Source organism: Chlamydotis macqueenii, chromosome 2 (assembly GCF_036417535.1).
Source record: "Chlamydotis macqueenii isolate bChlMac1 chromosome 2, bChlMac1.mat, whole genome shotgun sequence".
NCBI classification, from domain to species: Eukaryota; Metazoa; Chordata; class Aves; order Otidiformes; family Otididae; genus Chlamydotis; species Chlamydotis macqueenii.
In genome coordinates this window covers 122,024,289-122,047,705 of record NC_141557.1, presented here as the reverse complement: position 1 = coordinate 122,047,705, position 23,417 = coordinate 122,024,289, and the positions used below count along the sequence as shown (strand labels likewise).

Here is a 23,417-nt window from a genome sequence, read left to right as displayed (position 1 = left end):
TATCCAAAATAATTCTAATAACAGATTGAAAGATACTGAAACACATTACATATGCCTTGGATTCTCATAATACAACATATTTACACAAAAAAAAAAAAAAAAAAAAGAACTCACGGACCACTTTTAAAGTACAGAGGTTAAAGAAGAACACACAACTAAAACTTGTAGTGTATGTAGAACAATGTTGAGAGGAGCTGCCTCAGAAGGGAATATGGCAAGGGCAGTCAGGAAGTCCATTGACACATGGTCTCACTTCTCAGTTTCTGTCGAATCCCAGTGGCAATAAATAAGCTCCTTTTCTACTACACTCTGGTAAAAGAGGCAAACTTCATTTGGGATCTGGATGATCCTATATACAGACTGAAAGATGTCTTTACTCACATAAATATTCTGAAGTTGGCCTTAAAAACTGAAATAGCAATTTGATAATGTTAATCTATATAAAACTAACATGAGTTTTCTACTTTTTATTGTGTTACAGCATTTTAATAGTATTTCCTACTTTTCATTTCAAATTAAACATATCAGTTGATTTTGTTCCGGAAAAAGCACATCTACTGAAAGACAACTCTCAAACCCTTTCTCAAATGTTATGCAACATATGAATCTTATCTTAGAACTTGGGCGGGTGCTTCAAATTTCAGTTCCCTGTTCTAACAAACAGTAGTTCTCTCTCTACAAATGACGTGGTTGGTACATAACTGAATATCTCTGAATAGATAACGTTTCAGGGAAAAACTGTATTTTAACCAAGAAATCACTGTTCTAGAAGAACAGCTTTTCTTCCTATGTTCATTTCCACAAAATTATCTGTATTTCCACATAATTATCTGTATTTCAGCAATTATATACATTTACGATTTATATTTATCTAGGTGTAGGCTGTATTTGTACTGGGAGTTTTACTGGGTGTGGCATTTAGCAGCTTATTTTGTGATTTTTTTTTTCTGAGGATGTTTTCACTAATCTAAAGTTATAGAAATTCCAAGATCTCTATTACAAGTCTTTCTGATCTCTACTGTTTCTATTGTCCATTCTACAAAAGCAAACTTCTTCTTCTTTTTCTTTTTCTTCTTCTTCTTCTTCTGTAGGAAAGGCATTTTCATTTTTCAGATTTTCAGAGGCATTATGTTCAATGTTATTTAAAGAAGTGTTACACTTCAGAAGTGTTTCAGAATGACAGGTTTCCGCTGGATCTGCCAACATGGGAGAACATTTTTCTCCAACAATATGAATTAGGCTTATTCTTAGGGTTTGGCATGTTTTTTGCTTTCTATTGGGTAGCTCACTATTTGTGCCTATCACAAGATCACTGGGTATGTTTTTGGATGTATTATTTTGACAAATACTGACTTCCATGGGTTTTACTTTCATATCCTCTATAATGTGTAACTTCCCTAAACTGCTTGTGTCTTTCAGAGTTGAAGATGCAAGTATTCCAAAATTACTAATAAAATCCAAAGTATTATTAGCATAAAACCTATTAAAAATATTGTTGGCAATCTTGTTGATGCAGTTGTTCTTCAGAGTCACATGATTATTTTTGTCTGTTATTAAATCTTCACCTGACCATTGTAAATGTTCACTCTCTTTGGCCAACAAACATGGACCCAGCTGGTTCTCAATATCAGATGCCTTTTGGTAGGCATATCCTCTCTGTTCTTCATTAATTGGTGTTACTGTCACCATCAGTATTGGACAATGTTGGCCACATATAGCATGGAGTTTATCCAGAGAATCTTCTTCCTGAAGAGCTCTTCTGTTAGCATTACTAACATCAGTTGGTTGAGACTGTATGGGTTCATCATTTAAAGGCTGTTCCAATGGATGCACCTTGTTATCAGGCAATCTAAATTCTACAGATGAAAAAGCTGGAAAAGTGGTGTCAGCCTGTGTGGAAAGATGTGTGGAAGTAGAACCTGCAATGCCAGATGGTTTCATCTTTTCATTTTTTGCTGCAGGAAGGGAAGCGATTTTACCATTGTGGCTAAGTTTGCTTTTTGTACTTAAGTCCTCCTGAAAGGGGTCTGAATCACTATTATGGGGTATGTTGAAGTAGTTGCAAAAATTTTCAGGGGGCTTAGCCATGTCTTCAAGTTCTGAAGAAGAGATTTCATTGAGGACTGGATACTGATTCAGATTGCCAAAGTGCGAGTATGGAACATCATCGCTGTTAGTATCAAGGACTGTGTCTGTTGATGTTGTATCCAAATTACCATACATTCCAATCCGTTCAGGTGGTGATCTTCTTATTAAATGATTTTCTTTAAGAAGCCATTTGCCTTTGTCTATCAATATTCCTTCATCTTCATTAGCTCGTACACTAGGTTGACAAAGTTGCTTTGGAGATTCCTGTGACCAGTCATTAGTATAACTTGTCTCTTCTCTGTTAAGAGTAGGCTGTGGTGTTGGTAAAGAAGTATTTTCTCTTCTTGATACAGTGTCGTCTTTATTTATGTTTACCGGAAATTCTTGTGATGGTAGTGAAGAATGTGACAATTTCTCTGCAGAACAAGACCTAGGCTCTTGAGAAAAATAAACGGTTTTTTCCACCACGGCAGAGTGAAATTCTTCAGTATCCTTTTGAAATACTTTTGACGTATAAGGAAATCCTTTGTGAAAGTCAGGCTTAAATGAGGCTTCCGTCTTGCCATAAAGTCGTTCAATAGTTCTTTTTACATAGCCAGTATTATAATGTTTCTCAATTATTGCTTCCTCCCCACTTTCATTGGTCAAATCACTGGATGTTCTAAAGTTATATTCACTCTCTTCAGTATCTGGTCTGTACTCTGACCAGTCTGAAGTAGCAGGGCTTTTTAAGCATTTTTTAAATTGAGAAGTGTCTGAATACAGTTTATTCTCTGATTCTTCTACTTGCAATTTCTGTTCTCCTTCGCTTATATCACATTCTGTAATTTGGTTGGATTCATAACAAAATGATAATGGAGAGACTGTAGATAACCTCTCAGAGGTTTCCTCACAAGTTTCTGAATCTTCCTTGTCTTCTTGTGCAGAATAATCCTCATTATTATATTCTACAGAGGTTTCAGCATTTGGTTTAAGTTGGTGACGTGGTTTTTTATCATTACGTTCTGACTTTGGATCAGCTTCCTCTTCACTTTTATCAGTAGTAACACTTAAAATATCTTTTTCACCTTCTAACTCAGAAGTATCCTGATCTAAAATATTATTTTTATCATTAGAAATTACACTATGAACTGTCGAGTTAGGTTCTACTGAAGTTTCTGACTCTTCATTAGTGTATGAAGTATCAGTGTTTTTATCTTGAGATTTTTTATATAGGCTATCAGACATTTCTTCATTTCTTTCAGGTGGCTCTACAGCTGGTGCAAGACTACAGGTATTTGAATTAGTGTTGGCATATTGACCATCTAGCTGTGTTGTGGGAGCACTCAAGTCTAAAGTGTCTGTTTCTCTACAAAGATCTTTCTGTATATCAAAACAGCTTTCTAATTCACAACTCAGTTTTAGAGCTTCTTCAGAATTTACAGTGTCCTTTGGAATACAAGGCTCAACCAATTTTTCATTTTCATGCAAATGTATACCATTATGAATTTCAGATATGGGCATATTCTCATGGCAATGTGTGGAGTCCTGTTTTTTGAGTTCCCTCCCAAAGTGTGAGAAGTTATTTTCTGTTGATTGTTGAAAATGTGAGAAGGCAGCCTTCAGTTCATCAACTTTTTCTATGACTGTGGTTTGTTTCAGAAATTGTAACTGTGTAAGTATTTCAGAACAGCTACAGCTAGTTTTTTGCATATCATCTTTGATTGTCCCAATCAAATTATCTCTCAGATTCAGTACAAGTAGCCAAGCTAGGAGAACATTGGAGAAAGAACCAAAAGCTGAAGGAGAAAGATCTGAAAAGCTGCAAGTTTTTCCTATACATCCACTATGTTCTTTCTGAAGACCAAGCAAAGTTGATTGTAGTTCATGCAACAACATGTTAGACATGCAATTATTCTGAACATCCATTCCCATTTTCTCATTGACAATTGAGCAATCAACTTGAACAGCAACTTCAAATTTTTTTCTTTGACTTAGGTTGGTAGCTTGAATATCAACTTCTGACATCTTTTTATCATTGTCATGTGTTTCATGAAACAAGTGTAGCTTACCATCATGATGAAATTCTGACTTTAGAGAATACTTGGCTTCTTCTACTATAGTTGTATTAGCATGAATCAAGGAGTCAGTCTGTTTTTCACCTGAATCCTTGGCTGATTCTTCTAAACTTCCCAATTTAGAAATAGGCTTTAATGGTTTTTTGCTTCCATTATGTTCAACTAGATGGTTTTTTCCAGTAACCTGCACTTTATTTGTGATAAATCTTGTTTCTTTCTCTATAGAAGCATCAGTATTTTCTTTAGGAAAATTACAAACATTGTTATTCTCTATATTCCCTTTCCTTATAGGGGGTAAGACAGAATTTGGTAAAAAGTTTTTGAGCCAAGTTTGGACATAGTTTTCAAGTGAAGGCTCAACAGCCCCCTCCTGAAAATCCTCCTGCTTTAGAGCCTCCAGTGTAGTGGTGCTCTCTGACATATTTAACTTATTTGCAACTTTGCTTAGATTTTTCTTCATTCTCTTTTGCTTTTTCTCTTTCTTTGATGACAAATTTTCCAAAATATTCGTTTCCTTTTCCTTTTCAAAGTTAAGATCCTTTGGCACTTCTGACAATGGCTTTGAAATCACTGGTGAGTTAGGTGTCTGTTCGAAAGAACTGGTTGTGAGATGTGTGCCTTCTTTCTCAGTACTCAGTGTATCCTGACTGTATTCAGATTCATTGTTTGAATCAAGTGTCATTAGACCGTCTTCTCTCTTTGCACTTGAAGCAACACTAGTTTTTTTTCCTGACTTCAATTTTAGCTTGGCCAACTTGTTATTACTTCTTGATTTTTTATTAGATGATAATCCATTTTGTTCCATTGATTCCTGCTGATAGAACTCATCTTCAGGACATACGCTTTTGTCTGAATTGACAGACCCATCATTGTTTCTTATTAAAAATTCAGTTCCTTTTTCCTGAGGCATTTCAGAATAATTATCCACAGCCTCTGTTGTGGAATCTTGTGTGGTTTTGCTTGTGACAAGCATTCCCTCACTTTTAATTATCCCTGATATTTCTTTATCTTTTTGATTTTCGCATGTACCTTGCTCTAGAAAGTTAGATGATTTTCTTTTCTTCTTCTTTTTGGTGAGGGAAGATGCAGATTGGCTGTCATCAATGAGATGTGTTGCCATCACCGATTCAGTCCTGACACTGATGTGATTCTCACTCTCAGTAACAGCAGGAAAGAATCCAGTTGTTGGATTTATTTTCTCAGTAGGAGCCTTACTGGATGGAGCTACCATCATCTTCATCTGGCTATGTCCAGGATGGGCTAAATGCACTGAATCTTGAGAAACAGGTAATAGATCAGAAGCTTTGCATTTTGTTTCTTCTTTTGACTGAGATAATTCTGAATATCTAATGAAAGAACTCAGTGATCTTTTAACTTGTTTAATATTACATGACTCATGGATATGGTCTGCTGAACCTGGCCTAGCTGCCGGACAAATTTTTGATGATGGTATGAAACCACTGATGTTAGCTTTGCAGGTTGATACTAAACTATTATATGTACCTTGTTCCACAACTGATTTCTCTAATATATTCTGTACCACTTCATCCTCGTCAGGCACTTCTAATGTCTTCCTATTTGTGGTTTCTATTAAATCATTACTTTTGTGGCTTACTTTTAAAAGCATTTCTTCTTTTATATTCTCTGAAGAAAGCTTTAATAAATCACTGTCACTCATCTCACTAAACTTTGGATTACTGACACTTGATTTTTTTCTGCTCGAATGAGCTACCATGCAATACTCAGATTTATTTCCTCCGTTCTGTATTTCCTCACTGTAGGAAAACTGTCCTATTGTCTTCTCCTGAACCTCTTTCTCAGATACCAATGTGACACTTTCAACTACTGCTTTCTTTTGTCTAACACGCCTTGGCCCAGGGGTGGGAGGCCTATAAAAGCGAGGCCTGATATTATCCTCAGGAACATTGCTAATGTCTATATCAGCAGAATTGTTTTTCTTACAGATATAACAACCAGCATTTTTTAAATTCGACTCTGATTCTTTGTCTGACACTTCTGCATTGAACTCCTGTAATGAGTCTCCCTCTTCTTTATTGTCGCTTTTCAAGAAAGGAGCATCTTTTGGTTTTACGTGTTCTGATACATTTACATTGGATAAGCAGTCTTCCACATGCATTGCAGAGTTGCAGATGGTGGTATTTTTGTCATCAGAAAAGCCAGCACGACTTACAGTGGTTGTCCATTTAATTGTTTCTTCCTCTTTAATTTTGAATCGAACTTTCATTTCCACTGTGATACTGCCATCTTGATTAAGGTGAACAGATTTCTCAATGTCATCTTCATACTGTGCCACAGATAAGTCTTCACCAGTAACTGACTGATTTCCTCCTATACTATTATGACTGTCAGGAACATAGGAAGAATCTGAGTTGTTATCGTTTGAGTTGTTATCATTGCTGGACCCTTTATCAGAAGACATTGAGAATATCTGAGATCTTGAGCTAGAGTCCATTTCAGCTCTCACTACCAATAATGACATTGAAAGAATCCAAATTCATTCAGTAGGTGGAAAGTAGAGCAGGCAATTATTATGCATAAGGATCCAGATGGTGAGAGAGCAGACAGGCAGCAAAGGAAAAGAAAAAAGAAAAATTAGTACAAAAGTGTGTTTATTTTACCAAAGTATTGGAAAGTAAAGAGAAAAACACAGCTCATCTTGCTGTTCATTCTAAGAAGTTGTTTGAGAGAGAAATATAGCCAATTTTTAATAAAGAATCAACCATTTAACTACTTTTCCACTTAATATTATTTTACAAGTTCTTTCTAATGCTATAGACTTATTTGAAGCCCCAAAGCCTAAAAAAAAGTACTAAATGCTCTCATTTTATACTTAGTTGGGAACTGAGATTGCCTTGAACCTTTCAAAGGATTCACAGGCCTTTTTTGCTTGGGCTTCAAGCTACTAACTTTAGTTCTTCATGCCTTCATGAACATTAATACATCATTTCCTATTAGTTCTTACAGTTAGTGCTAAAATGTGTCAGTCAAGGTGAACATGTATCTCCCTGGGCTTAATCCAACAATCTCAGCGTATGAGTAATTACTGAAAGTAGTGTCACTAACACGTGAATAAAGAGTTCAGATCCAATCCCCCAAACTGACCTTCTATAGAGAAGTAAACATTGAAGCACTTGAACTTCTTATAAAATCTGAATGTAAATAATGACATTCAGAGATACATTTTATGCTCAGTACTGTAGGTGACAGCACAAAACTCAGTAAAGGCAATGAGAACACTTCCAGACTTCAATGAATTATCAGTATGGCCCAATATGTGTTCACATACAAATTAAATATTCCCAAAATACATTTTGATTACTCTGTAATAACTTGGCTTTTCAAAAATATTCTATCTATCTTGTATCTCTCTAGCAGTTGTCACTGAAGAGGTGAGAGATAAAAGAACATTAAATGAAAATAAAGTTTTGCTCTCTTCCAAGAAGTTCTGCATGTGCGAGGGAAATAGTGCATGTACACCCACACAAGAACATCCACAACAGCTACTGATACCTAAATATATAGCAGCCACCATTTAACAGAAAGGTTTCACTTGCAGAAATGTATTTTAACACATGTAATATTAACTTATCTACATTGAACTCAAGCTTTTTTTTCTCAAGTGAGTCATAAATGGTCTCATATCAAGACTTTCACAGTTAACATATTACTATTATAGATATGTGTCTATAATTCCAGGCAGAGTGCCTTGAAAGTTTCCCAGGCATATGCTTTACCATGAACTGAATCAGAAATAAAAGTTTGGACTAACTCCTCTGACACAGACCAGACATTATGCTTCCCAAAGTAAAAATCTCACCTTCTCTGTCTCAGGAAATGAAATTGGAACAAAGTGCCTGAAATTTGATTTTTCAGGATCTCACATAATCAGGGATGTCTCCTACAGAGGATACTTTCTAATTTCTCAGGTTAAAAACAAAAAGAGGGTTGTTTTATTTCTCTCTGTTTCTGTAAGAGCTGTTAACTAAGGATTAGAAAAAGGAGCTTATCAGATTCTCAGCTACTCACATTTTCTACAATTGCAAGGGTCAACCTCTGGCTCAAAGCAAAATTTGGGCAGGATTTTTTGTTTCTGCGGAGCTTTCATTCTCAAAATGTTCCTATGACTAGATGACCTTAGAGGGTCCCTTCCAACTTTAACCATTCTATGATTCTATGATTCTATTCATTCTCCCTTGACTCATTAGTCATGCTCTGCAAACAGCTGTGCAAGTCAAAGAACACGAGAAAAACTAAAATGAATAGTTTGGTGAGGCCATAATAAACTGCAAGGGATGTGGAAGAAACTCCTTCGGCTACATGGAAGTCAAGCGTCTTATGCATAAAGGTACTTGGTGACACAGTCAAGATTACCGTGGAAAGCCTCAGTACAGAAACAATCACAGTGTTGGCTGGGCTCTCCAGTACAGCAGACAGCTGTATCAAGAGTACAAGGTACCTCTGGGTTAAACAAGTTTCCCCCTACACAGGGCCTCTGCCCTATGAGATGCTCTAATGCCAAGGATTCCCACACGACCTAAAGCTCTGGTATCCTAACATTTTATTCCCCTCAACGTCAGGCTATTCCACTATTCTGGCTTCTTTCCAACAGCTCCTCATGTTCTTGATCATCCACTGGCCACTTCACGCTCTTTACCGGCATTGTCAGTGGCAGAACTCCATGAGTAATAAAACGGAAAGTACATATTTGTGTATCTTTTTCCCAAACTTATCCAAAAGACATGTATCACAGCCATGAGGATACAGGAAAGGATGACACTCTGCTTAGACAAAAGCAGCTTCAAAAACATGATGAATTTGTGAGTGGATGGGCACTATATTTTTCCTGTTTATGTGGAACATGGAACATGGGAAAAAGTCATGACAAGTCAAACCTTCACTTGCTAACATAAGTTCTGAAAACTGCACAAAAGTTTTGCTCAAGAAATTCAGTAAGTTAAGAGCCTGAAGTAGCCTGTGGTTTCTCTTTTACCACTGCCATTATTAACTGTGACACCGAAAAATTAATAACTATTACAATCAAGTGCATTAAAATAAAATGTAGGTTTGCATTCATGTTCTAAATAAGTTTATTTGAAAGAAAATATGCATACTAGCTAAGTACTTAGCAGAAACGTACATTTTAAAATGAACATTAACACTTTGATCTTTCTTATGCTTATAGAGGAGTCAGAACAGATATAAACAGTTTCAACCGGCATTTTTGAATATCCTTGATCCTAGTAAGATTGTCATGGTTTATGTCTTATGCTGAGAGAGATAAACCAATTAATAAAATACAAATTAATTCAAATAACTTACTGTTTTCACTTTCTGACTTGGCATTTGCTTTTGGGTACACACGATTTGCAATTCCAAGCAAATTAGCAGGCCGTGAATACCCAAGAGAATTATAATTGCTTGGTTTAAAAGGCTCTCTCCCTGCTGCGACAACAGCTCCAGAGCACAATATCAGGGCCTGAAGATTAGGAACCTGGAAAAAAAAAAGGTAACATTAAATTCTCTGCCTTAGTAACCACAAAAAAATAATGTAAGAGATTTATCCCTTTCATGCTTTAATACCTTCACCTCTTACTCTCTACATTAGTTTGCAGCAGGCTATTAAATATGTATCACAGCATGGAATTAATTTTTCAATTCCTATAAGGCAATTCGTATCTCTGTGAGGGTATGTCTTGCTATATAAATACATTACTTCAAGAAGCAACTTGGATCCAGATCAAAATTTTCATATAATTTAAGTGTTTGCATATGTAATTTTGTTTCATCATTGTGCAGTGACTGCTCATAGCCATGAAATAGGAATATGCCTGTGGAGGTAGGTATACATATGAACACGTATTTGGAGGAAGAAAGGGGAAATTCAGAATACACCACAAGTACTTGAGCTGTACTGCCACAGAGGAATAGGACAGAACTACAGAACAATACATGCTGGAAAAGAGGTCATGTAGTCTAACCCTCTGCTTAAGGCAGATCCGAGTGGATCAAGGCGCTCAGAGCCTTGTCTAGCACTTTTGAGTTTATGTTCAAAAATATATTGCAAGATGAGGCTTATAAACTGCACTTCACTGACTTATAGGTGATAGGGACAGTTTCCCAACCCAGTACAGAGTTTCACCTAATGGAGAATAAACACAACATTTCCCTTTAACTCTTGGAGCTCTGCATGGAATTTTCTTTCTAAATACTTATTAGGTATAATCACAAGTGCTTTTCCATGGTTAAACAACACACAGAAAAAACACTAAGTGACATGATACAATTATATAAAACAGCATGGGAGATTAAAATCAGGATTATTAGTGCCGTATCATCTGGGCTCAAAGGTACAGAACCTGGTCCATGGTTTGAAAAATATAATAGACAATCAGGTGACATAGTTTCGAATCATCATTGGCAAACCACTCTGCATTTGTGTAATGATAAAATATGTGCGGCTACTAGATGAAACTTATCGTATTTTTAAAATATTATAAATCACAGATAAACAGCATTAAGTCTAAAAGAAATTCCTGTGTAAATGGGTAAAAATATAGAATTGAGAGCATGCCTGAAAGAGGCCTGAGTAAGAAAAAAAGAAGTGTTTTTTCATAATGACTTAAAATTAAATGTCCTCACTTGCTTTTTTCTGATTGCAAGATTCCAGTATATTTCCTCCAAGCTAGTAGCCTTTCTGAAAGGGAAAAGGCATAGAAAGGAAACAGCTGAAATTCAGCATATCAGGGCTTACACCAGCTTGGCCAGTGTCCCAAGCTTATAATTGATAAAATCACCTTCTTAATTAAAAATCATCTAAAAGCAATCATAGAAAAATTATCAGTACTCATCTTTATTCTCACCTTTCTGCCATCAGTGGTATATAGTTTCACAACTGGATATTGCATTAACTCACTCATATAATCCAGAAAGGCCTCAAAGGTTTGTGTATTTTTCTTTCCCAGAACTACGGTGCGCCTGAGTCTTACATCCCCATTTTTGAAAACAAACATCTTTTTGGGAGTTGTTATTTTGCTTTCTCGATGGCCAAATCCATCTTCATTCTCCCTTGCTAATGCCACAGCCCTACGACGAGCACTGATGGGCCTACTGATCTGCCACGGCAGAGGCTTTCTGCTAGCCTGTTCCAGGTTGATGGGCTTCATTTTCCTCTGATGGGAGCAAATGTAAGATTTTCCATCTTCAAGATCCTCCAAATTGGTGATGCTGTGCCTCCCTTTTGGTGTACTAATATTTCTTACCCCAAAAGGTAATGGGACCCTTTTGGACAAACTATCCAGCAAGGCATCAAATGTTTTGTAAGACCGGTTATTAACGACCATTTTGATCCCATTAAACTGAGGATCTCCACTTTTATAGAAGCAGATCCGTTTTGCCACAATAGGTTCAGTAACATTGAAATGGCGCGTGGATAAACTCTGTTCACTCTCGGAGGAGTTTGGATGATTCACCGAGTAACTAGTTGAAGGTGTTTCACTCATTTTGACAGCAATCTGGAAGAAAGAGGAGATGGATGTAAAACTTCTCTTATGACTAGTAATAATATGGTCTTCGTTTTGAAAGGTGCATAAAGAGAATTTGTAAGAAACCAACAGTAGCAAGTTGTGCCAAAAATCATTGGATTTAAATGGATCCAAGCTGTTATCTCTAAATTCCACAAAGACTCCAGTACTGTCAGATTAAGTTAGCACATCTCTACTTGTAAATATTCCCAAAACTCTCCAATATAATTTCAAATCTCTTATCATTTTGGTACAAGAGATCTTTCCTTAGAATAAGGTACTTTGTCAGTCCAGAATGATAATTAGATGTTTTCTTTCTTGAGGATGAAGCTAATCACAACATTTCATATTTAAGATATTAGCAAAATTCTTACTAGGAGGGAGCAATTTGCAACTAGGCATGAGCTATAATAAATACAAAATAACAAAACTGAAAGACAATACGGTTCATTCTGACCTCATATACTAGTTTTATAGCAGGGCAAATCCATTAGAGTCAGAGAAAAGACTCATGATTTACCACACTGTAAACTATACCAGAATAAGGCCCAAAACATGTTTTAGAGTTAAATTGCATCAGAACTTGACAGATCATTTGCTTTTCTATTATAAGTTTTATATTTCATGATACATAAACCACTACAATATTTGCATTTCTACTGAGAGAAAAACTACTGATCAAATAAGACTTTTTTTTAGTAAAAGAAAAGTCTTTAAATCCTCTATAAAGACACAGAAATTTCAAGTATCCTTCAACAGAAGTAGCCTTTACATCAAAATATTTAAATACCAGTCTTTTAAACAACGAATTATTTCTGACAACTATAGCAATAGTCTTCATGCTTGAAAATAGAGCACTCTCACTACAATCTTTCCATTTGAATCCAGTCTACATAGAGATACTGTAATGACAACCCTTTAAATGAATAAAATTATTTTATCTTAATTAATGACTTGCTTTGACTGGAACACAGGGTAGAAATGGCTAGTCAACTAATCACCCTCAAGGAAGCAGTTTTAGCAGAGTTTTACTGAAAATACATGTAGCAGTCTCAGGGAATATGTTTCTTAGAAAAATAATACAAATTCAAATTTTTGACAATGTCACCTTGATGTAGCCTCCCATATTGACTAATGGAACAATCTCTTCTGGCTACTATGTATTTTTCTTAATGAAGCTATGGAAAACAATATTTTTAATATTTTACTACTATATACATCAGTTCTCAAACTGATAAGAAAATGCTGCTATTTTTCAAGACAGTCAAGGTTCAAATAAAGTCAGATTTGACAAGATTTTATCTTACTGTGTTCTTACAGCTTTTCCAATAAAGCACTGTTTTCAGCTTAGATGTTTTGCCTTCACTAAGAGTTAATAACTTTTAAAATATTCATTATTTTGAACAATGATCAGAGCACAAGAAGAAATGTCTCATCTTAATACATTATTTATGCTGTAAATTGTACTTGTTTTAAGTGCGAAAACTGAAAAATAACCAAATAGATCTGCACTAGAATGATGTACATAAATATTGATTTAGGTAATCACAATTCCATCTAAAAAAAATTAAAATTTTTAAAATCCTGTAAGTATTTAACTAAATAAATATGCAGAAAGACATTTTCAAGCTTGGCTGCAGTGACTTACACAACCCAGTCCATGATGGCTGGTGAAATGGCTTTGTTTCTGTGACATGCAGGAGCTCCACTTCAACTGAAATCACTGACAGCTATAGATGCTTGTCTTTTTTGAAACATTTATTCATTAGCTCCCTAAATTTTCATTACACTGTTAAACTGAGAGATTGACAGTCGAGTTAAGACTAGGAACACAAATTGAACCAGCCATTTTATGCTTTGTGTGTCATTCTGTTTATACTGATATTCCTAGAGGAAATCCATAAGGGTATTTTTATTGCTAGCTGCAACACAAACTTTCTTACTCTCTTTGCAGAACAAATGTTCTACCCAATGAAAGCAGCAATGACAGTAGGAAAGTTCTTGAGTGAACTGAATGTCATGTTATCCCATTTAACTGGCCAAGAAGACCTGAGCTCACTAGCAGAGTTCAGTCCAGGATCACTGGGGAAGGGGAGAAAACTGTTAAGTCATCATCAATAATGGCCAGAGACAGAAATGAACAGGCATAGCTCCTCAGCTACTCTGTACGACAACTTCTCACCCTTTATGAAAATGGAGTGGAATTTCACCTAACTGTGTGATGATGCGTTCTTACAAGAGATAAAATAGGTGGATTTTTCTCATGAGACTACTGATAATAATTGCTTTTCAATTAGCCTCTCAGAAGTTGTTCTGGATATTTGTACTTATGTAAAACATTCAGTTATGTAAGCATCAACATTTGGAAGAGAAATAACTATTTTACATAAAGATAATTATTAGACTGAGTCTTCACACTGTGGAAGTAACAAAATCCAAAACAAATAAAGAGAGAATACATATACAAAGAAAAAAGACCATTTTCATTATGAATATGAAATAATTTGAATTCACAAAAGTAACTAAGACCTTTCCCTAGTAAAACATAAAATGAATTACAAAACCAGACAGTTTTGGCAGAGAACTGACAGTTGCATAGCACACCATGTATGAAAGAACTGACAGTTGCATAGCACACCATGTATTAATACTTTCTAGTATTAATTTTAATAGTGGAAATTGCTTATGCATCTTTCAGATACCTTATAATTGCATCTTACAAATAGAAAACATTTCAACAAACAAATAATCAACATATTGTAGAAGTTATTATTTCATACTATAGGTAATCACACTGTAATAGTTTCATTTCACCTTAAACACAGTATCAATTTTCATACTTATATGATTTTATTCTATAATTAAGAAATAGCTGACATTACATGATACAGAATGTCTATTAAGATATTCTGGCAATTACAATGTTAAGAATTTTATTCTGCAAGAAAATCAAACAGAATTCAGAATTGAATCCCTTTGCCCTCATTCTCATAAACAAAACCACTCATTCAGAGTTTATGCAGAAAGCTGCTAGATTTTATAAAGACGCTAAGTAGAACACTTTGTTCTAAATATATAAGAATATGTCTTATGCCATATAGTTGGTAAGTATTGCATATAATTTCATCGTACTCACCCACAGTCACATCCTATGTAAATAAAAGAGTAGTTAGCTTGTTTTCAGACATTTATAAATTGTACGTGTGATTGTCTATACCATATGAAACAAACATCCTTAGTCTTATTCCAAGCGCGCTCAGCTAGAAAAAACATCATAATCCATTTGCTTAATCTCAGCTAACGTTAATCACCAGACTGGGTTCACCTCAGGTAGACATTGTTCAGAGCAGAGTGTCTAAATCTCATTCAACAAGTCCTCTTACATTATTTTTATACTCTGTTTACCTTTTAAATATTTCCTATATATATTTTTCTGTTAACTTAGGTTGCTCAAGAGACTCACACAACCCCATAAAATAAAAATGTGGGTGGGCAACACAGGTCATCTAATCTGCCTTCTTATCAGTGTTGCATTATCCTCTAACCTAAATTTTTAGTGATACAATTTTTAAATATGTTGAAATGGAGCTTCTACCACTCACCTTTTGAGACTATTTATTAACTATTTCCTGCCATTAATTCTTGCTTTAGTTTAATCATTTGGTCAAGACGATCCTCTTTGTGCTGAAGATTCTCTCATATTTTCTCTATTCAGATATCACAATGGAAATAGTTCCACAGTTTCTTTCACAATGCTCGATAAAACATGACAGCCTGAAGGAGTTTTGTTGTGCATGAGGTATTCTTCACTTCAGTGTGCTGGAAAAAGGGCAATGCAACAATTATGAATGTGTGTGAATATGGTTTATTAAGAGATAGGGGAATTACATCTAACTGTATCTTAATAATACCACAGAATGTGGTTTTATTTTTCTTTTTCTAGTGGAAATACTATGTCCCTGGATGGTAACTGTTCCATCTAATTGCTACCAGATGTATAATCTGATTTGGAGCTTCTTTGCTTAATCAGGATTACAGCAAGCTCCCAAAACTAGCTGTGTAAAACAGTAACAAAAACACTGCTTAGTAGATACTGCTACTGCATGCTATAATGAATTTTTAACTATTTTCCTTAGTAAAGAATTAAATGTTTACAGAAGTTTTAAAATACTGTTTCATTTCCACTTTCATAAGATGCATAGGCACAAACATTGAATGATAATCATAGAATCACAGAGTGACATAGAATCGTTAGGGTTGGAAGGGACCTTTAAAGGCCATCTAGTCCAACCCCCCTGCAAGAAGCAGGGACATCTCCAACCAGATCAGTTTGTTCAGAGCCCCGTCCAACCTGGCCTTGAATGTTTCCAGGGATGGGGCATCCACCACCTCTCTGGGCAACCTGTTCCAGTGTTTCACCACCCTGCTAAAAAGTTTCTCCCCATCTTTCTTATAAGCCCCTTTTAGGTACTGAAAGACTGAAATAAGGTCTCCCCGGAGCCTTCTCTTCTCCAGGCTGAACAACCCCAACTCTCTCAGCCTGTCCTCATAGGAAAGGTGCTCCAGCCCTCTTATCATCTTCATGGCCTCCTCTGGACACAGTCCAACAGGTTCACGTCCTTCTTATGTTGGGGGCTCCAGAACTGGATGCAGTACTCCAGGTGGGGTTTCAGCAGAGCGGAGTACAGGGGCAGAATCACCTCTCTTGACCTGCTGGCCACACTTCTTTTGACGCAGCCCAGGATGTGGTCGGCTTTCTGGGCTGCAAGTGCATGTTGTTGGCTCATGTTGAGCTTCTCGTCCACCAGTACCACGAAGTCCTTCTTCTCAGGGCTGCTCTCGATCCATTCTCTGCGGAGAGTGCCTGCAGCTAGACTACAGTGCCATTCTATACAGCAAAAGGCCTAGGACAAACATCCTAAGTAAATACTTGGCTTGCATTCCCTGGGCCAAACCAAAGCTCAAGTGGAAGTTTGCAAAGTCAAGAGAAAGTTTCTAACTGATTCTAAAATTCTCTGTATCAGCCTAGAAAAGTATAGCATAAAAAAAATTGTAAAAAAAAATGCTTTTATCATTACTCTTTCTAATTTTGATTAATTACGCCTCCTTTTGTATGGACTTTGCTTTAGTAACTGAACTGATTAAATGCTACAAGTACCTAAATATAACCCAACACTTTGCACCTCATTCTACAAGTTCTCCATGTTCCTCAAGATCAGCATCATATCCAGGAAACCGATGCCCAAGAAAGAAAAAAAAATATGTCAGCAATTACATTATCATGTTTGCTGATATATTCTTTTTTCCTTAGCAGATAACCGGCATCCCAGGTTGAGAAACATAAGCAGCCTTTTCTGCAGCATTATCCTGAGTCGGAGCAGGGTCAGAACCGTGAGGGATGTGGCCCTCCCTGCCTGGCAATCTTATGGCCCTTGAATGAAACCCTTTGTTTAAGTCAGAGCCATATGGAAGCGCAGTTAACACTTGAGTATTTTTATCATTCAAGCGTGAGTAATTTCTTTAAAATGGGCCGTTGCTACACCAGTTAAACTGTTACTGTTGACCTCACGCCCCATGAAAATGCTGATAATGTGCCTTATATTTCCAAGTCCCTTCAACCTTTTATACTTCTGCTTTTTTATTAATTGGGCTGCTCAGTAAGGTATGGAACCAGGAAACCATTATCAAGCTAAAAAGGAAATTATCACATTAGAAGCAGGGGCCTGGGTCAAGTTCCCTGCAGCATGCCCAGCCTGTTTACATCCTTTCCAGTAAAGCCTTCCAAAAAATGTGCCACTATTAATATGTTACTACTGATAAGATTTTGAGCCATTGCATTACAACAGCATTTCAGTGTTTGATATACATGAACTTCTTATCAAGTTAATCCCCATAGACTTCTATTCATTAAATTCTCCAACATAGATTTGATAACCAACAGCTGGGGATGCAGAATGAGAAAAAAAAATAAAAAGTATGCCTCCGGGGAGGAAAACAAAACAAAACTAGAGCCCTGCTTTTACGAGAGGTCTGCCTGGATGGTTAGATGGACTACAAAACTCCTGTTTGAGCAGTTCTGGTTCTTTACCACCAGTAAATTTAACTCAAATTTGAATGCCTGTTTGTGTTCAGAAGATAGCTTCCTACAGGAAATTTCTGGCCTGGAAGAAGTACAAATTGACCCATCATCTTTAAGTGGTTTAGAGTTTCATTCTGGAGTGTATAGCTTGTCTCAGACTTAAATGCATAATCATTCTCAGCTTAGTTTTCCTTATTTTCTTGCCTCAGGTGTATTTAACCATCTACACTTACTCTCTGTTCTGCAAGATATACTAGCTGAAGGAAAGGTCTTTTTTTTTTTTTTCTGAGTATGGGTATCTGAAAAAAGCGCTATCCTAGATTACATTTTGCTTTATTTGTGTTACATCCACATAATTCACCGCAGTGACATGTAAATGCTTAGAGCGTCTCAAATTCTTTAAACTGGAATATTTGAATATTTGCCTTCATGACCCTCCCAGCTTTGTGACCAAACTAATAATGCAGCCACCTATACTGACCTTAACACACAGTGATTTATAAAAACAGTTATGTTACACCTAACTGCATATCTAATTTGTGCTGTTTGCTTATTGAAGATTGACTTCTTCCTGCTTAGAGAACTCCTATATGAACCTTAACATTTTACTGAAAATGTCACTTATTAAGACAGCTAGGGTTGTCACACATTCTTTTTTTATACTTTTTTAACTTCCTTGTACTTCTTACCAATCTGTTAATTTATAACTATAATTCTTTGTATCTCCCACAGAACATGGTCAAAGAAAAGGATTAAGTAGCCAGCACATGAGCTCCCTGGCCAAGCTGCTATCAGCTTACCTTGAAATTTAACCCCATGCACCTCAGTTTGTTTATCTGAAATTCTGTGCAATGACCTTGACAACTTTCCTATTTCATAGAGACATTGTGCAGCTAAAGAAACCTCATGAAGCTCCAGCAGCGTAAGTCACTATGAGGGGCAGATGTTTCAGATCCTCCTGGAGGGCATCATAAAATCCTTCGCTAGGGTCTGGCATTATTTCCTTGATGGAGTTCAGAGGCTGTTTTTGGAGAGAGTGAGTTAATAAACTGGGGCCAAGAAGGGAAAATGACAAGGCTTAGACATATTATACAGCTTTGCCTCCTACAAACACTTTGAAATCTTTTATCAACAGTCACATCTTCGAACACTTTCTCTGATCTGTAGCCTACTCCTGTAGGTGCCCAGGCTCCTAAGGCTCCTAAATGGCTAACAGTACAGCTTTGCTGCTGGGCACGTGTACAACCATTCCAGCTCTGACAACATTAAGCTGCTTAATGTCTTAGCTTTGGTGCAATGCACAGCTAGTCACTGTTTTGCCCATCTCGCCTGAAGAAACCAGACCATCCCCTCTTATAGCCCAAGCAGTAAGCTGTGGTTGTCCTCCATTCCTCTAGCTGGTAGTTAAAGAGCTCTCTTACCACTCCAGAGGTCCAGTTCACTGCCTGATTTAGGCAGGATTTAGGTCCATACGTCTTGGCTTTCCAGACAGTGAACTAGCTCCACACTCCTCCTGTCTAGGTTTTGCGTAAGAAAAGACTGATCTACAACAACTAATATCACACTAATATGAACTAATAATACAACATCTAATTTCACAACAGACTTCATAGCTACAAATGCCATTTTGTACAAATGCCCCCTAACTTTAAGCCTGGGTTTAGATACCTAATTCTTTGACAGACATGGAAATAGTATCAAATACGGACCCCAATCTAAAGGCCCTGCATCCGCTCAGGATTCAGGATCCAAGATATCTAACTCAAACCCGAGGATGCCTGGAGGAAACAAGCCTACCACCTCCAGTGTTGCATCACTGTGCTTGAATCCCCAGTACAAGTTTAGCTTACTCAGTTGTGTTAACTGTAGGTGCAAGCAAGAAGATCTGAGAAAATACAGGTACTACTGAATTATATTTTACTGTCATACTTGCAGTACTAGATGTAAAAAAATGGAGCTGAATGCATGTTCTTAAAATCAGCACAGGATTTCCACACTGAGTTTTAAACCTGGAGATGGTCAGCACTTCTACTAGTGCAGCCCTCCAGAGTACTTCGTTTTCCCCCTTCTGTATTTATTGTCCCTTACACTTTATACAAATGTTATAAGTAGAAATTTCTGCATATGCATGTATGTAACTAAGTATATATAGATACATAAAGACACACACACACGCACGCACGCGCTTTACTCAGATATCTTCAGTTACTTTCATATCCTTTGGATTAACTGTCATTTTCCAGTATCTTGATTGTATATTCCTAGATCTGTTGTTTTCCTTTCATTTTATTTTGATTTGGAAGTACATCCCTCTAAACTCCTTCACGTGCAGGGCTGGTATTTTACCAAAGGACTGACTTCATACATATATTGAATTTTGAGCCAATTAGATATATGATTTTTTTTTTCTATGAAGACATCCAGCCTGTATGCCTGTATTGCATTTTTTTTGCATAGTGCCAGTTTTTAATCTCAAATAGTATTAAAAAGTGACATTAGATGGGTAAAGATTTTTGGACATATGCTCAGTAAAAAACTAGAAAGGCAATGTCCATCTCCTTCAAAAATAATCAAACAATATTAGGTGTTATCACCACCAAATTTCCACCTATCAAACTTTTCCTTTCTCTAAATGAAGCCTCAGATGTTGTCAAATAATTTTTTTCTACAAACAGTAATATTGATTAAAATTATGCATAAACAAAATGGTACTACTTAATTATAATTAAACTTTCAATAGTAAGATGATGTATTTATTTTTATTTAATACAAATATTTTTGTATTGATGTTATTAATTTTTAATCAAGTTATAGTTAAATTACTAAAAGCAATTAAAATATTTGCAAGTAGGAAGTCCCTGAGTTAAATATATGACCACAGACAGAAAGGTAAAAAGTATCACTGCTGTCTTCAAGCAGTTCTATCAGTAAAAAAAAAAAAGAAGAGTACTTCAAAGTTTCATTATGCGAGGCACTGAAATTAGACTACGTAAAATATTTTAAAATTTTTTTTTTTAAAAAAGGAAAGCATAAGTTGGCAAAGCTATAGAATAAGTGATCCACTAATATTTTTTCCTATCTATCTCTTAAGTTCCTTTAGTCAAACCATTTACTTTGTACTTGTCACAGGTACAACACAGTACATATAATTTGTAATGGAAAGGATCTGTTCATTTCCCCACTTGATCAGACTGATCCGCAGAGTCATCCTTGTGGTTATTCTCCAGAGAAATAACATCACAGAACCAAGAAAGAGCAGATGAGTTAACTTAGAAGACACCATACACCTACCATTAAAAACTAAGGAGAGGTCTGTGACAGAAAGGCCTGGCTGTCAATAGTTTTATGATGTTTCTGCTTCTGCTGCTCCACTACAGCAGAAAGTTGATGCATTTTCAAGCTTCCTTCCTCTTACTACTATTATCGTTCACTTGAGACAAACAAAAAACTCCTTTTCTATCTGTTAGTTTTTGACATTTTCCTTTTATAAATTTTATCAGGGAGCCAAAATCTCAGAAATTTCATAAACTGAAAAAAAAAAGTCTACAATTACTTTTGAAACAACTGAAAAGTTATTGTTTTCCGTAACACTGAGGTGTTTAAATCAGTACTTTTACTTATTTTAGAATTCAAAAATATAGACTCCCTTTCTGCTTTTCCACATTCTATTCATCTCACTTCAGCTCTGCAGCCAATCACCCATGCTCCTCTTCTCTTGGCTAGAACAGCATGAGCAGATCCGGGAATTTTACCCAAATGTGTTTCTACTCTTTCCGCTTTACTTCCCAGATGAGGAGGACTGCCACGCTGCATCAGCGATGCCTGTACCAAGCATCTAGCTTATACTTGCTGTAAAGTGCCTGGGGAACGTGACTGCATCTGGAAAGGAGGTTTGCTCAGATGCTCCACTCGCCTTTGGGATACAGCTGCATTATATTGTGCTGGCCTGTGAAATGCATTCATGCTCTCATCTTCACTATACTGAATATTGAACAATATCTATTTTAAACTGATTTTCTAATTAAAATATGACTATTTTTAATGAGTTAACTTTTTATGTTATTGTCCCTTACATTCTTCTTGACAATTTCAAACACTAATTAAGAAAAAAAAAATGCTAAGATTTTCATAAGGAAGGATCATAAGGAAGGAAAGTAGTATTTTTATACAGCTCTAGCATTTTCTAAAAGGATGCTAAATTGGAGAGATACATTCAGACAAACACCTTGGAACCTTGTGAGAATGATGAAATACAAGTTTGTACTATACTGACAAAGAAGGTATGCTTTATACCCAATATTGACCCTGCTTCCATAAGACTCTAAAGGCACATTTATGTAGTTACACTTTTCTCCTGAAAAGCAGCAGTTGATTTCCTCGTTTTGCAGGCACAGCCATCTCTGTCATCAGATACACAGAAGACAGCACAAGGCCTTAGAGAATGAAAAAATAACGCAGAAATACCAAACCCTCTCTGGAGCAACCTCTACTTGGATCATAATCCTCATGGCTTTCCATTTGAATGCATTAAGAAAGAAGCAACTTGCAAAAAAAAGCTATTTGAATATTACTGAAATAAACCAGTATTTGCAAAATCATCTCTGATAAAGTCACTAGCCAAGGTCAATCCACGGCAATCTCTCACAACCCATGACAGAACAATAGACCCACCACACGGAGCAAGCGGGCAGGCGTGCAGGCTCTGCTGCTCTATCTCGGCAGATAAGCAATTCTTGGGACTTCAAATAAATCACAGGGAACAGCTAGCGGAAAGAGTGATGTTAGATAGATCTCCTCTCATGTTTTTCTTAGCAGACCGCCACAGGGAAATACTCAGATGCTGAAGGACGTCTGTTTACTTAGAAGAGACTGATCTAAAAAGAAGTGACATACTATAATCTGGTCACGCAAATTGTCTCTAAGCAATTAGACTGTCTTATTGGTTTAATGCTATTTCAGGTTTATTTTTGCTTTTGGGAATTAGACTTGCTCCTTGAAAAACACAGTGCGTGTTATGCCACATCGTACATCCGCTTATGATGATATCATTGTAATCGTTGCATCATTTTTGTAAGATATAACCTCAAACTGAACTGAGTTCTTCCTTTGCCTTTTTGAACTACAGAGAAAAAGAAAATATAATAGGCTTTGTTCAGAATGTTTTCTGGATACTAATCCTTAACTTTTATCTCCCTTCAGAAACGGTAGGGAACAGGGATGAAAAGTAATTATTGTGTGGCCCCATTTCAGGGCTAAAAATCAAACCTTCATTTAGATATTTCTTTCTTTTTATTATCATTGATATACCTTAAATTACAAGTTTTCATAGATTTTTCTCAAAGCAAAAAAATAAATTGAGAGATAATTTCTAACAAGCCTGGATTTGTTTATACTGCAATAAATAACAACAAACTTGTTTGCAACTGAAGAGAAAGCTCCCTGTCAAGAGGTAACTTAAAATAGCTGCAGCAGCCAGAAGATAAGGTGAGGGAGCACTAATTAACAGCAACATGTTTGTACTCCACAAAAAGAGCTGATTCAAAATAGGCTGGTTTCTATTTGTGAGAACCATTTCTACCAGCTTGGCAAACCAATGTGCTAAATGAGAACCATACCCAAGCCCCTCCCACACATGCACACACACACGACACA

General features: G+C 36.3%; 2 protein-coding genes across 3 annotated transcripts in view; one reads left to right on the top strand and one right to left on the bottom strand.

Annotated features, from left to right (window-relative positions):
• Positions 1-11,665, bottom strand: part of RP1 (RP1 axonemal microtubule associated) — a 181,203-nt gene extending 169,538 nt beyond the window's left edge. The window contains 2 exon segments of the mRNA XM_086742338.1: positions 9,486-9,657; positions 11,027-11,665. Of these exon segments, the coding sequence (XP_086598464.1) occupies positions 9,486-9,657; positions 11,027-11,665 (811 nt within the window).
• LOC104474368 (DGAT1/2-independent enzyme synthesizing storage lipids) overlaps positions 1-23,417 on the top strand; it is a 688,180-nt gene that overhangs the window by 476,555 nt on the left and 188,208 nt on the right. The window lies entirely within an intron of this gene.